Source organism: Aplidium turbinatum, chromosome 6, assembly GCF_918807975.1.
Source record: "Aplidium turbinatum chromosome 6, kaAplTurb1.1, whole genome shotgun sequence".
NCBI lineage: Eukaryota > Metazoa > Chordata > Ascidiacea > Aplousobranchia > Polyclinidae > Aplidium > Aplidium turbinatum.
In genome coordinates, this window is record NC_137477.1 from 9952932 (window position 1) to 9968878 (window position 15947).

Below are 15947 nucleotides of genomic sequence, written 5' to 3' on the forward strand. Positions count from 1 at the left end.
TTTAACCCTTAGAAGGTTGGGCTCCTGGAGTCTTGCTCAGTTTGGGGGGGAGGGGCTGTCAATTCTTCTTATGCTTTAGGAGTGATATCTCTGTTATTTTGGCACGGTTTCAAAATTTGGGATTCACTTTGTAAAATTATTCACGCTGAGCATATCCGAAAATTAAAACTATGTGAATTTTAGAACTGCTCATATACGTTGAAATGTTGAGGTCACTTATGAGTGTAATTTGTAGCGTGAGTTTACACATTATTTTTTGGTAGAGTAATGAAGAACATGCATAGTAATGTTGTGATTAATTTTTTTTTACATTATTTTACATACAGCCAATGCCCTTCACGCTGTGAAACAGTTAGGATTAACGAGACATGGGCCAAATTAATTAGGCTACTTTCATCCAGCTGGTGGGAAAATGTTTCACAATAGAATAGGAAATATTTCAGAGGATGTGCTGAGAAATGCCTTATATCTTCAATTTATAACCTTTATTCGCTCAAAATTTGAGCTCAATAGAGGTGAATAAAAGTTAGGCAAAGTCAAGAAATCTCGTAGTCGCAGCTTCAGTGGTTTCAGAGATACAACTGTTGATACAAAAAAGTTGAATTGACAGCCCCCCCCCCCCCCCCCCTAACCTTCAAAGGGTTTGCATTGAGTCAACAGATCTATGCCTGGTTTACGTCAGCTCCGGGGATCAGTGAAATATAAGGTTGTCATCTTCAGTGCAACAAGACCATTGATTGATTGGTTTAGTGAGGATTCGTAGTCCCATTGCTTTCATTTTGAGTGATCATACTGATTTTCAATTTATTTCTACAAGACGTTACGTAATGAAAAAATATATAACTAAGGTTGGAAGACATTACGTCATGTCTTTTCAATTCAAAATGAAGTTTAAAATTTATTCTTTTGTTCATAGTCGTAATCCTCCTTCAAAGCGGTATTACAAAGAACAATTTTCGATAAGGGGGGCATCAAGAATATGTCGACATGACTTTTAAGGTTTACATCAGCTCCGGAGATCAGTAAAATATAAGGTTCTCATTATCGTGATTGTAAGCCGCGGGAAATTTTTTCTCTAAAAAACAGATTCCCGGGAAGCTAAACATTTTTTCCAGCCCTGGTAGAAAACAAGAGAAATTAAATAATATACCACTGTCCTGCATGTCTTGCACCAGTGGCGTAGCCAAGGGAGGGGGGCTCGGAGGTTTCAACTTTTCAAATTGAATTTACGGATGTTAATACATTGTTTACAAGAAAAGTTGTAGCCTATGATGTAGTTTCTCGTAAAACTGTGCAAGGATGCAAGCCATCTGCAACTGCTGACATCGCTTGTTCGATCTAGATTAACATCTAAACAGCTTTTCGTTATACAAAACTTGAATATATCAGAAATAGCCTAAAGTAACTTCATTGTCTCAAAGCTTTTTGTTTGACACTCATCAAGATGTATGACCTCTATGACGTTACATTTTCTAAACTTTGGGTTGACTTCAGAGCATAAAAGTTAGTGACTTACCGGAATAAGATCAGTTCAGTTCAGTTGTTTTTTTATTTCTGACCATCATATCAAAACAATACACGTCAACATAGCAAAGGTCAAGAAAAAGGTAGAAGCGACAAAACGCGAACGTTAAAACGTGCTTGTGATCGAAGTAAGTTATTGAGTTGAAAAAAATTTGGCACGGTCGCAACACCTTCAGAAAAATTTAAGGTATAAAGGGAAAATAAAAAAATGAAAAATGTTACAAAACAAATAAACATATATAGGCTATAACTTTATTAGCCTACATAACTTTAGCTGATATCAGGGATATCTAGAGAAGGGGATATGAAGGCTCACAGCGATTGCCTTATTCTCATGACACTACCAGGGCGGTAGTTTGCAGTGCTTTAAACATGTGTTTTTTTTAAATCATAGAAAGTTTTGTAGTGCAGCTGGTATAATGAGCTACAGAAGACAGTTAGCAAATGTTACGTAGAGCATATTTAAAGAATACTTGTTTACAAAGACAGTTGAAAAGTTACCAGTAAGCTGTTTTTTTAAACAAAACCTTTGCAGTAGGCTGGATGTAAAGCAAATATATGGGTAGTTGAATTAACAAGCAACCATGAGCATGCAGTGAATATCCAGGCCTGATGCTAATAGCGCAATGCAAGTTATCATAACAAGATTTATTAAATTACTATCGGTGCCAATTGTCATTTTACGATAAACACAGATTATTTACGATAAACAAAAGCTCTTCTATTGTCAGACGTAATAAAAGCCTTCGTATCCCCTTCTTTAGATATCCCTGGCTGATATATTTAAGATTTGTATGGACAGTTGCTATGAAGATCGGCCATGGTGCGTTATCAAGAGTGCTGATGGTCGTAAGGGGAACACGTCTTGATGCGTTTAGCTCATAGCAAAGAGCAAGGCAGGCAAAGAAAACCCCACAAAGAAATCCTACCACGGGCAAAGCCATTTCAAGCGCAACGCACCAGGCCTTGCACGACTCACAAAATAGATAGGCTATAACTTGACGACATGAAACAATGACAAAAAACAAATAAATCAAACTAGCAAAAAACAACATCATCATCTTGCGGAAATTCAATTATACCCAGGGAAGTTATGTCTTAAACATATCAAGCGTGCTTTGATAAAAGTTGCGTTAATAAAGCGATAATTTTAGACCCCTGTCAGCTAAACTCGCCACTTCCACACCGATCCAACGTTGGCTAACGTTGAATTAATGCAAAAATGACAGTCATCGCCAGCTGGGATGTAGTAGTGGTATGTCCCAGTAATATGATAAATTTAGGTTACCGTATGTTTTACACGTACCATATTAAAGTGACAAAAAATATCCAATTTGGCATATTACGTTAAAAAAATAGATAAACAATCAGACAATAGCATGACGATCCAGTCCAAGATATTGAAATAAACAACTGGTTGGAGCACATGGCCACCGCTTCACCGAAAGATGGAGATTGGTCAAAAAGGATGGAAAAACTTCTGCAGACTCTGTAGAACTTCTGTGGACAAAAAACACAAGAACCAGAAGGCCAGTAGGAGTACTTACAATCTTACTATTTTGCTAATAAAAATTTACACACATTGGCTAATCATTGCTGGGCAATAAAAAAAAATATATATATATATATTAGTATGTTTGGTGCATGATGTAATACTTAGATGGGATTATTTCAAGGAAGATTTAGCTTGTTTATTTTTGATTTAAAGCCTTTTACAGTTTTACATTCATTTCTTATAGTAGTTGGAAGCTTGTTCCAAACTGTTGGCCCCATGTACCGTATTGATTGTTTGCAAGTGTTAATTCTGCAATATATCGGAATATAAGGAGAATTACTTCTTGTTGTTAGGCTACTTGATTGTTTACACATAATTATATCATTGAATGTTGTGGGAAGCAGCTTTTTTGAATATTTAAACATGAAAGTTGCAATCTCTGTAGTTTTCATGTGGTTAATTGATTTTAAATTATTGAGTTCCATTACACCTTTTATGCTTTCTCTGCGGTCAATGTCAAATACAGTACGAAGAAAGTTATTGCATGTACGTTGTAGCTTTTGCAATGTAGTTTTGTTTTCATGACACCACGTTGAGATACAATATAATATCTGACTCTCAACTAGAGAATGGTAAATGGAGAGAAGTGCTTGTTTGTTTAGGAAAGGCTTAATTTTTTTTGTCACGCAGAGTGTTGATCTTATTTTTTGAAGCAAGATTTCCATATGAGATTTCCATGACAAATGCTCGTTTACAATTATTCCCAGAAACTTTATTGAGGCAACTTGTTCTATGTTGCTTTTTCGAATATTCAAGGGTGGGTGGTATGATAGTGTCTTGCTTCCTTGACTTAAAATTAATATATGTTTGGTTTTGGTGACATTTAGAGACAATCGATTTGTTGATAGCCATTGATCTATGCATACAAGCTCTTGATTTGCCGTATCATATACCGTAGAAACGGTTTATTTTTATATATAATGGTGGTGTCATCTGCAAACATAATTGCAGTTCCGTGTTGAAGGCAGTTAGGAAAGTCATTTACATAAATCAGGAATAGAAGAGGGCCTAAGATAAACCCTTGTGGGACACCCAAAGATATGTTGTTAACATTAGAAGATAGTGTTTTTTGAATCAACCAAGGAGAAAATTGATAAATAATAAAACTGTAATAATGTCGCAAAAAAAAGCAATTAACCTATGTCTCTAAAACAAAATTTGCCTGATTTTAAACGAAACTGCATTAAAAGAGCGAGTTTTTGCCAATACCAAACATTCAAATATCTCAGTCTGGAATTAGCAACAAGAAAACATAGAGACTTAGCTTTATTTTCGAAAAATGCCGAAGAAAACATGATCTTATCCTTTTGCTATGCCACCGGACAGCACCATTTTACAGAAATATTCATACCCACAATTTTGTTGAAAATGCTCTCAGAATGCACCAAACTGAAAGTAATTTTTCAAAATTTTCTGGGGGAGGTCCCCCAGACCCCCCGCCGCTGGATGTCGCCTTCGGCGAACACGCCATCCGGCTTCGCCCACCGGCTGTCAACACCCTCCCTTTCAAATTTTTTGACTATGCTACTGTCTTGCACTGTCAATACTTTGCCCCCCCAATGTTGAAGGTCTGGCGGCGCCACTGCTCCAGACTGAAAAGCACAAACTGAACGAGTGACACAGGAATGATTACAAGTAAATTATACGGTGGAAACAGATCACATGAGGTGTAAACTACAGGCATTTGACAAACAATTAGAACACACACAAGAGGAACGATGAGCCACAGGCGAATAACTGCCGGTTGAGAGACGGATTATTACGTTTGATTCTTAAGGCTTCCATGATCTTAGTCTGAAATTCAGATCTGCCTCGAGAGATGATTTTAAATTGGTTGATCGAGACATTGTCAGTGCACGTGCACTGACAACACTGACACGTGCACTGACAATGTCTCGATCGACCAATTTAAAATCATCTCTCGAGGCAGATCTGAATTTCAGACTAAGATCATGGAAGCCTTAAGAATCAAACGTAATAATCCGTCTCTCAACCGGCAGTTATTCGCCTGTGGCTCATCGTTTCTCTTGTGTGTGTTCTAATTGTTTGTCAAATGCCTGTAGTTTGCACCTCATGTGATCTGTTTCCACCGTATAATTTACTTGTAATCATTCCTGTGTCACTCGTTCAGTTTGTGCTTTTCAGTCTGGAGTGTCGTTAGTATACAGTTACAGTTATAATGCAAAGTCAAATTTACCTTACAATTTTCATTTTATTTATATTGCAGATATGTAATTCCTGATGAGGACACATGTACGTGTCGAAAACGTTTGAGTTTATTTTAATTATGTTATATTTGTGTATGTAATACATCATGTTAAACCCGCTGAAGTTACTTTGTTTTATTTAATTATTTGTGGAAAGTAAAAATGTATAGTCACATAAAAGGCATTATGAACAATTTACGACTTTGGAAAGCTCACGTAGGCTACAGGCAGGAAATCTTTTTCACTTTCCAACTTTGAGAGACTATTATGGAATGCATCCTGAGAAGAAAACTGAATTTGCAGACCAACTTGAAAACTATGTATGAGTTTTGGCTCGTTTCAAGGCCTTCAAATCTCATGAACATTTGTTTGGTATGTTCTCTTCGCCATTCAACACTGACATTGACAAAAGCACCAGCAGATATAACTTGAACTTACTGATCTTCATGAAAAAAATGGATTTGAAAGTAAAGTATTTAGAAATAAATCTTGGCGGAAAACATCTCAACTAAGATGACTTTCCACATTTGAAAAAACCCCTGGCTTCAAAAATGGCTCTTTGTGGCTCAAAGTAGGCCTACTGTATTTTTGCGAACAATTTTTTTCTAAAATGGGCGTCATGACATCACCCTATCGATCGGTTCTGATAGACGAACACTTGGAAAATGGACTTCGAATTGCGAGCACTTCCATTAAAGTAAATTTGGAAAAAAGCCGTTGGGAAAAGAAGCCAGCTGCAAATTTCTCACTGAACTCGTTTAAAGACAGTGTGATAATAAATTTGAATAGCAGTTTTCTTCAGAAATTTATGCGTCTTAACTTATTTTTTCTAAAATGGATATTGCTCCTAATAACACCATAAGAATAACATGAATAACAAAAAAACTACTTTTTTGTGCCTGCAACTACTAGAAAGCATATGTTAAATAAACGTGCGGCCCGCGGTTTCACTCAGTTATTTATATCTGGCCCTCCTGTAATAAAGGTTGCACACCCCTGGCCTATATGATGCGAGAAGTGCAGTTCAAAAAATCTTTAGCTGTTGTTGGACAACAGAAGTAGGCTACATCATGACAGCATTATTGAACTCTGACAATGCTAGTATGTTTCAGCACTTATGTACGCATCAATTTTTGGAAATGTAAGCGCCATCATTCAGCGCCTATACAGTGGCACAGCAAGGTACCACACTCAAATGCTTCGAGTCAAAGAATTTATCCGATTTCATCAAATACCAAATCCACTTCGTCAGCGTCTTGAAGAGTATTTTCAGCACGCCTGGTCATATACAAATGGAATTGACATGGATATGGTAAATTTAACATTAAAGTTCTACAAATTGACAGTTTTCAAGTTTTTTCCATTTTAGTTAAAACAATAAGTCATAAAGCTTCAAAATATATTCAACGCAGGTATTGTTTTAAAGTTGTAAAACTACACTCAGCTTGTAAATTGATAACCGATGAAACCAAATAAAAATGCAATAAAAATCGAGTTATGAAACTAACTTAATTCTCTTTAAATTTCTTTTTCCGTGACACCAAGCCAATGTAAATTTACTGTTTGAAATAGCAAATAGATATTAGGAGAATTTTTTGTAGTTTTCCTGTTGCTTTGTTAAAAAGATCACTACTTCAGCCTTTGCATGGATGGCATGGCTACAAACTTGTGTTGAAAAATCCAACCTTAGTTGCAGTTACGTCAGAAATTTTCACAACCTTAAGCAATTTATTTTTACTTTATTTCAGGTTTTAAAGCGATTTCCTGAATGTTTGCAAGCTGATATCTGCTACCACCTCAACCGACAACTGCTTTTAAACTGTCCTGTGTTGAAGCAGGCCAGTCCAGGTTGTCAACGAATGCTTTTGATGAGGGTAAATTATTCTTCTCCATTAAGAATTAACGTTACTTTGTAAACTAGCAATGCACTTCCATGTAAAAACTAAGCTAACATTACATTGTACTAATGAATGTTTTATCAGTAAATTGATTATTTTTAGTTTCGGTATGGGCTTTTGAAAGGATAATTTGGGCCCAGTGCCAATAAAAGGACCAAGTTTACCTAATTTGAACGTTTTGTTGCCTCTGTTTTTGTACACTGCCAAGTTGATGACTGTCGTGTTATTAGACCAGGGGTTGGAAACCCATGGCTCGCGAGCCATATCTGGCTCTTCGTGACGGCATCTGGCTCACAGAAACTTTTTTATTAACTTTTCATTACAATTTTAAGCTGAAAATACGCTCAGAATGCACCAAATTAAATGCATTTTTTCAAAAATTTCTGAGAGGGGTTCCCATTAGACTATACACCATCTCAGAGATTGTGAGTAGTGTTGCGTTTTTGACAGTAGGCTATATTTGCAAAAATAAAATTTGAAAAAGTTTTATTTGCCCTCTCAAAATGTTTGCTTTCCTACGGCTATGTTTGTTGCCTACTTACTTTAGTTCAGTGGTTCCCAACCTTTTTTTAGCTGTTACCCTAATCTCCACCCTGAAGTGAGCAAATTACCCCCACGATCAATTTTCAAAAACAAAGGTGTTTATTGCTATGTATTTCAAAGGGCTAACTATGACAATCAAAATGTAATACAATATTGAATACAAGGTAAAAATGCGTGGTAAACATTCAATGCGAAGGTTGGGCCTGGACTTCAGCCGCCAGCTTTGTAATTCTGCGCTTTGTGGTACTGAGGGCGATTCTTGGGTCGCTTTTAACATCCAGGCGATTGCGCTTCTTTGTCTTTATTCCTAAGACAGTTGAAAATCCTTGTTCACAGCGATGCGTTGTTGAAAAAGATGTCAGGATATTTAATGCACGTGTTGCTAATTAATGTTGGTGCGTCCTGGTGTCTGCTAAACTAGAAGGGTTCCTACCTTTCACCTTGAAATCAAGTTTCAACACTTGGTTCATTCGGAGAATGATAAATTCTTCTTTGGCCGGAAATTCGTCATCATCCACCTGGCTGTCATCACATGTCAAGGGCTGAGTATTCCATTGGAGACTAGCCGTGTTCAAATTCGGAAAGTAGTTGTCCATCTTCTTGGCTAGCTGGCCTAAGTGGTCAGCTATGTCCTCCTTCAACGCCGTTGTCAACTCAAGTCCATTGACTTCGAGGTAGGTACATGTCAAGCGTATGAAACTGCGCCACTGTGCCTCTTCCAACTCGCTCGTTCCACAATTTAACCTTTACGATAAATGCTGCTACAATTACTTTGGTGTCGATCACACTTACACTCTTGCCTTGAATTAAAAGATTGCCTTTGTTCAATTCACCAAAGATATCAGCCAGATAGCACAGCTGGGAAATCCACTGTTGGTTAGAGAAGTATTCAGCCAAGTCGGACTTCTTTTCTATCAGAAAAACATGGACAGCCACACGAAGTTCGACCAGGCCGGTTATCACTTTGCCACGAGACAGCCATCGTACTTGTGTGGTACAGTAATGCTTTGTATCTTTCTCCCATCTTCTTGCACAGTTTCTTGAAGAGACGGTTGTTCAATTCCTTCGCTTTTATAAAGATCACAACCTTCACTTGCTTCGCTGTTTTTAAATCGGGTCTCGTTACCCCCCGAAAACAGGCAAATTGCCCCCCGGGGGTAATTTACCCCCAGGTTGGGAACCACTGCTTTAGTTGGTAGGCTACAGGTTAAAATTGAATATTTGCAAAACAAACCTAGAAATGTTGCTTAAGAAGAACGATGATTCACAAAAACATTATTATGCAACTGGAATACAGTTTCACACGAGCTTTCCCTTCTCAAAACAACTATATTTGAATCAATTAACCATGCAATAACAGGTAAACATTTAGATTTACAGTATATTTGACGTGTCCTCATCCGAACTAAAATGTTTTTACTTGACAGTTCAAAACAACTCATGCACCTCCTGGGGATACATTGGTTCACGCCGGAGACTTAATCCCTGCGCTTTATTTCATCACAAGAGGCACAATAGAAATCCTACAAAACAACGTCGTTAAAGCAGTCTTGAGTAACTTTAACTTTTGGTAGCCTAACAGTAACTAATTTGTGGAATTGTTTTAATTCCGAGTTTTAATAATTATGGTAGTCGGACACTAAGTCTGTGTGAAAAGCGTGATTGCAAATGTCATTGAAAATTGTGATTGCTTTAATTGATCTTATTTTGGGCTTTGTTTAATGGAAATATACGTTAAGCTTAAATTCAATCCTGAACTAATTGCAAATGACATATCATTGTTGTCTTAGTCAGAGGAGACATTTTTGGAGAAAATATGGGAAAGTATAAAAAGATGGGAAAAGCAAAGGCCACAGTACGGGCTCTTACATATTGTGATTTACATAAAATAAGCAGAGAAGATTTAACTCAAGTTCTGGACAATTACATGGATTTTAAAGAAGATTTTTGGAGTCATCTAGATATAATTTATAATTTAAGACAAGTGAGTTGTTGCAGTGATTAATCTGAAATAGATTCTACTTATTTAACACAACCACTTCGCTTAGCCCTGGTCTCTAAATGGTTGGGGAACCACCTTGAAAAACTGCACACATTTTTTTTCCGACTTCTTCCAGGTCCTTTATTAAGCTCCCGTATATAAAAAGTTGGAACCATGTAATAGTCCTCGCACCTCTTGGCTCAATTGTTTTAATAACTCAGCTTTTCCCAGTGCTTTTCATTTTGCATGACTGTATTCTGATTGATAAGAATAGGAACTACGTATGCTCAAAACACATTAATTGATATCATTCAGAGCTTTCTCATAACCCGATGTTTGCCCAATCTTGCTTTACAGTAGGCTACACTTGAGTTTAAAATAAATTGCTAAATGCGACATTCGTTCGTTTTACTCAATACGACGAAGTTGAGGCAATGTATAAATAAAAACTTTAACCAGGATGGCTGGTTTTGCTATATTTTATTTTTTTCCTCTCAACGTTTTATTTAGCTTCATAACTTCAACATTTGTCGTTTTTTGAGATAATATTGTCCAATGACTGCATGTAAACATTAAACCTGATGCACAAATCGTTTCAGGAAGATTCTGATGATGATGATGAACAAACGAATTGTGCAGGTAAACGTATTTATTTTAAAATCTTAGTTTCCATTGTTTATAATTTTTGCTCAGCATTAGCCTGCGCAAAAGAACTAAGAATGTGTCTTGAGTAACCGAAATAAACATTTAGTTCGTAAAGTTCAAATATGAATAAAGTTTGAAAAATACGAGAGCTAGTCAGTTTCACAGGCATAGCATTGAAATGCAATCGCTCAATATTGTTACTTATATGTTCCGTAAGCCAAGGGTCGGCTATAAAAACTGCGTCCTTGAAGCAAGATTAGTTATCAAACACTAGGTCTAATAGTTTATCTACAGAAAATTATGGAAAGTCACATAAAGTTTTCCATAACTGTTTTGAAGCTAGGAAATTTGGCTCGTCACCTAACAACCAGCAAGTTTCCTGTAATCCGTTTCGTTAGCTCAATGGTTAAGCACCCTACTTCAGATCAAGCGGCGCTGGCTCGACTCTTGGGGTGTACGCTTGGGAAACGCATTTCAAAATTGCTCTATTCCGTAGCATCTAGTCATTCTAGTGGAAGGAATGGCTCACAGACAACAACACTTCAACAACAAGCGGAAACTTTACTCTGTCAATCTCGATAACCGGCCCTGCATCAGTGATTCAAAGCCTCTACAATTATGCGAAACTGCCAGTACTGACCTACCATTAGCTTTGTCAGTCCGAGGATAAAGATCCATAACTAAACCAGACCAATAAAAACAAGCTTGTCGTAATATCTTCATTTATGAAAGGTTCCAAATCAGCAATGGTGATGATGCTAAAATATCTATCCAGACTTTAAAGGGTAAAGACATAGAAACAAATGGCACTAAACCAATAAATTTCAAATTTGATTCTCTAATTGTTTTTCACCTGCCTCTATATTGGCGCTTCGACTATCATTATATCGATTGGGCTTGTGATATTAGGGGTGGGCAAATAAAGGCATTTTGTTAATAGTATTTCCAGGACCCAATTTTTTCATGGCCATTTTTCTCTCTGAATAAGAATCCGATGAGTTCTTTTGTCTATGACGTCATTTTAGGTTGGTTCAGCGGCCATTTTCAAAACGGCCGCTGAAAAATTGATATTTTCCATCAATCAGATGAAGATTTGATCATATGGGTCATGTAATATGTCTAAATATAGGTTGTTTGGGGCGTAGATTCTAAAAATCAACTCAGTTTTGCGATTCACTGCATTGCTGTGGCGATATCATCTGAAAGTACAAAAAAAAAACGCTTTTTACATGAAAAATTAAAAATTTTTTGTGTGTTTCACCATCTAACAGAAAGTAATCATACGAATATCTCATTGACAATCATTCCCGCATAATTACACATGCCATTTCACATAATTCTGCTCAAAAGAGAGTCCAGAGTCATCGTAATGTTGGATACTGGCTTTAGTACATTTTTAATGGAGGACTTCAGTTCTTCTGCACCAAATTTTTCAACCCGGTATCGTCCGTCAGCCGCCTTAACTCGTCTCATTTGTCGAATTTCGGGTGCTACTGCTATAGTTAGTCGAAGATGGCTGACTTCGGCTAAAAGTTGTTTTCCACTCAAACATTCCAATAAATCAAGCGATGTACTTGTAACTGGACCGCCATGCAACTTGCACAAGTCGATCTGACGTAAGGTCTTCTGTGTCTTCTTGTTCTTTAGATCTGCTTTTTTAATCAGTGAAAGTTTTTTTGTTGCCTCGACAGTAGTCAGAAAGTCCGATTCCAGTTTTTTCACGCTGTTGACTTCTTCTGAGCATCTTGCCCATTTCCAGCGTGCTTTCTTTTCCAATACAGATTTTTGTTCAAAGCTGGAGTCCACCAGTTAGCCATTTGTGAAAACCACATTTTTCCGCGAGTGTGTAGTAACAGACGTACTCCCACCTGTAAGTTGCCTCTCCACAGAATCAATAACTTCCCCCATCACTGCAGCTTCCAACTTATCCAGACCACTTGGTTCGCCTTCTCGCTTGGCCTCCATCACTTCTTTTATCATTTTCAATTTTTGATAAAAAAAACCTTCACTCCATTCCAATTTCTGTCGTCATGCCGCACCTTGTTGTCAGTCTCATCACTACCCAAAAATTGCATCAGAGGGAATATGATTTCATTTCCCATTTTGGTGTAGATTTCTGAGCATCGAGTGAACCATTCATTCTGAACGTATGCGGCAACTGCAAGCACCAACTTATTACTGTTGATGTCGACCACTTGGTTAAAGAACGCATCTATGTGCACACGATGTTGCAAATACAACCGCGCTAAATCTGCAATACGCCCAAATCGGTTAGATACAAATCCTCTAAATCCTCGGTGATCAATATTATTATCTTCCATCCACTGTGTAGTGTGTATAGTCATTGTAAAGCGAAACACTGTGAGACGCATGACTTGGCGAAAACAACTTAGCGAGTGCTATGAGTCCTAAGGTATGAACTGATGTGCCATGGGAGCCGAAAACTTTCTCACCAACAGTTAGTGGTAAGAGATTTTGCAATCCAATTTTCTGCTCAGCATTTTTGTACACTATATCTATGCCGTGGTCAACACACAGTATTATGTGAGCACAACATTTTAATCGCTTGTTGGTGTCTATGTCCAGTAAAACATTACAATCAGCCGCGCGGTCAGACATCCAAAAGTCAATTTAACTCTTGATATCCTCCACAGTGCAATAGCCTACGCGAGGACAGCTACGGTTTTCAATTTGAAACTGTACGCTTTCGCTCTGTCTTCACCGGAATGACTCAAATTTTTTTAAATACAAGTTTTTTTCTCAAACTCAAGTTTTTTTCAGCTCAAGATACCGGTAACTTCCAATAAAGGTGGAGATCTACCTCTTTGACTCTGTTGCTCATTTTGTTTCACACAGAAAGAAAAAAGCTTGCAAACAAAAATGGAAAACATTATCGTTCTGGCTAAACCACCACAGTGTCAAAAAAATCTGAACGGCAGGATTTGCAGCACTAAAAGCCAACACCCACGGATAAGCCGCTAACCTCAAAACTCTCAATAGCCTAGCCTAAGAACCTGGACCCAGCGAAACAAAAAATCGGGATGTAAGTTTTCTTGAGCTGACGGAAGTTCGCGCGCCATTTTCGCTTCATGTGTGAAGTTCAGTGAACGAAGTTCGCGGCAGTTGACAACAGCCACGAACTAAAAGTACAAAAACGAATATCCGTGAACTTTCATGCAGTTTGAAAGTGCCTTCTCAATCTTCCTGGTAACATGGTTGCATATAACAAGAAGCTTAAACGATCATTGGCGTAATAAATAAACAAATAATAACCTAAAAATGATTTTTCTGCAGAAAAATACACGAAGGTGTCATGCCAGGTAGCTAAAAGTGCTTTTATTGTAATCTTTGACCCTCAAAACATATGTTTAGACATATTGCACAGGTATATTCGTCTCACTCGTATGTCCTGAGAGCAAAATAGCCATTTTTGGCCGCCATTTTGAAAATGGCCACTGAACCAACCTATTATGACGTCATAGAGCAAAATAATCAACGGATTCATATTTACCAGCCCAAATGGCATTAGAAAAAATGGGTCCTGAAAAATCGACCTAAATTTGCCCACCCCTAGTGATATGACAAATAGCTTAGAAAAAATCCTGGCTAACCTTGTTGCCACTATATAGGCTACGGGGATACTTCCGTCTTTTGGGCAATCTAATATCAGCAAAGCACCCAATTCTAGTCTGGACAGGGCGAGTCATAGGAAAACTTGATTTAAGTTTTGTGAGTGCTAGCAACGACAGCCCGCGTCAGGTTTCATAACCTTCCACTAGCACACCCACCTTTGCCTATTAGGCTAGTTGTGCCAGAAATAAATTTGATCTAATTTTTACCAATGCCCACAGCACTCACAGAGCTTTCAGACTTAAAAAATGTCTACTCCCACGCACCCACGGCTTTCTTTGCTTATCAGCAATATTTGAAACTACAAGAAGATTGCAAAAAAACGTAATTTAAATTGTTATGCGTCCTTCATGCTGGTAAGTCAAGTAACTACAAATTGTGTTTGATTAGCTACAGTCTACTCATTTATTTTCGAAAGGAATTTGATTTAGGCAGTTGTAAGTTAATTCATACATTATTCAGTTCCTTCCACGGACACTGATGGAGCTTCTTTTGGGATAGGTGACACAGCCCATCCATCTGGTCCATGTTGGCGCAATCATGAATACACTGAAGCTGAGGAAAAATGGGAAAGGAGAGGAATGGATGACCGTGCTCATATTGCGACAAATAAAAATGATGTCACAAAGAAGAGGTGTTTGTTTATTTTTAAAAGAATATGTTTTCTAAGCAGTTTTATAACGTAGCTCATCATAGATAAAAAAACAAAAAAACAACTACAATCACTAGGATAGGCTATACTGTACTTTAGGAGCATTAGCACTTGAATAGCTGAGCGAAACGATTTTGGCTTCATATCCCTTGTTATCATTGACATACCTTGGTTATTGCTAAAAAAACAAAATTAAATTTGTGAGGTCTCAATAACCATTACATGTTCTGAAGCAATAGTTGATAAACTATGACGTCATTTCAGAATGCAAGCACCACCCCAGCTAATAGTAACACAATATCCAGCATCAGCAGATGACGAGAGGAATAAGAAAGGAATATGCCAACCTTGCGAACAGTGAGTTGATCAGTGTGCAATATACTTATTGAAGACTTCTGATGAGTGGGTATGAGTGAGTATAAACTTCTTTAATATAAGGTGAGTCCCACGCTTGATCCAAGCATCGGGGAATAAGAACCAACGAGAGTAGGGTGGCCAGCTCTTTTCTCTCGGCCGCCTTTCCTTCACCAACTACGCTCATCTAATTTATTAGACCCTGATGGGTAGAGGTGAGCGGTGGTTTTCAGCAACCAGCTTCCGGGAGTCAAACCAGGATTGCTTTATTAAAAAAACTAGCGCCTTATTCGCTGCGCCATCCCACCGCCTACGGAACATTGATCTATCAAATTTGTGAATGTTTTTACTGTATGCATTGACAAACTTGAAAATATTTTTTGTTGCCAGATAGGCTAATAGATAATTTGCTTTACAGGTTTCGATCATTAATGCCATTTGTCTTATGGCAGTATAGCCTACTTTAAAGTAGGCTATACTACATAAAAATACACCTTAAAAATAAAAAACAAAAAAAACGTTTCAATCACTTTTACACCATTTCATCGGGGCAGTTCTATTGCAAGAATTGGTTTTGCAGAGCTGGCTACTATCAGCAGTATCATAATTATTATTATTATTATTTCAACATCATTCATGACTATTTTCTTTTCAGTTTTCAAACTAAAATTTCTCGACTTGAGAAAGAGATGGTAGAGATGAAAATCTCCGTTAAACAAGATCTGCGAAATATTATTTTTCTATTGCAAAAAGAAAGAAACGTTCAAGTAAGACGACCGTGTCATAATACAGTAGAATTCGCCTATAGTGACTTTGGCTATAGTGACACTTCGCCTATAGTGACACCTGTTGCAAAGTTCCGTTTGCATACGCAACAGTTGAGTAGAATTCGGCTATAGTGGCACTTCGGTTATGGTGACACTTTTTCCGCGGTCCCTTCAGGTGTCACTATAGGCGA

At 37.6% G+C, this 15947-nt stretch overlaps 1 protein-coding gene across 1 annotated transcript in view; it reads left to right on the forward strand.

Annotated features, from left to right (window-relative positions):
- LOC145771566 (voltage-gated inwardly rectifying potassium channel KCNH6-like) overlaps positions 1–15947 on the forward strand; it is a 69796-nt gene that overhangs the window by 50947 nt on the left and 2902 nt on the right. The window contains exons 17-24 of the mRNA XM_082583271.1: positions 6399–6598; positions 7035–7160; positions 9155–9281; positions 9518–9711; positions 10308–10347; positions 14446–14617; positions 14900–14992; positions 15645–15756. Of these exons, the coding sequence (XP_082439397.1) occupies positions 6399–6598; positions 7035–7160; positions 9155–9281; positions 9518–9711; positions 10308–10347; positions 14446–14617; positions 14900–14992; positions 15645–15756 (1064 nt within the window). The remainder of the gene's footprint in view (positions 1–6398; positions 6599–7034; positions 7161–9154; positions 9282–9517; positions 9712–10307; positions 10348–14445; positions 14618–14899; positions 14993–15644; positions 15757–15947) is intronic.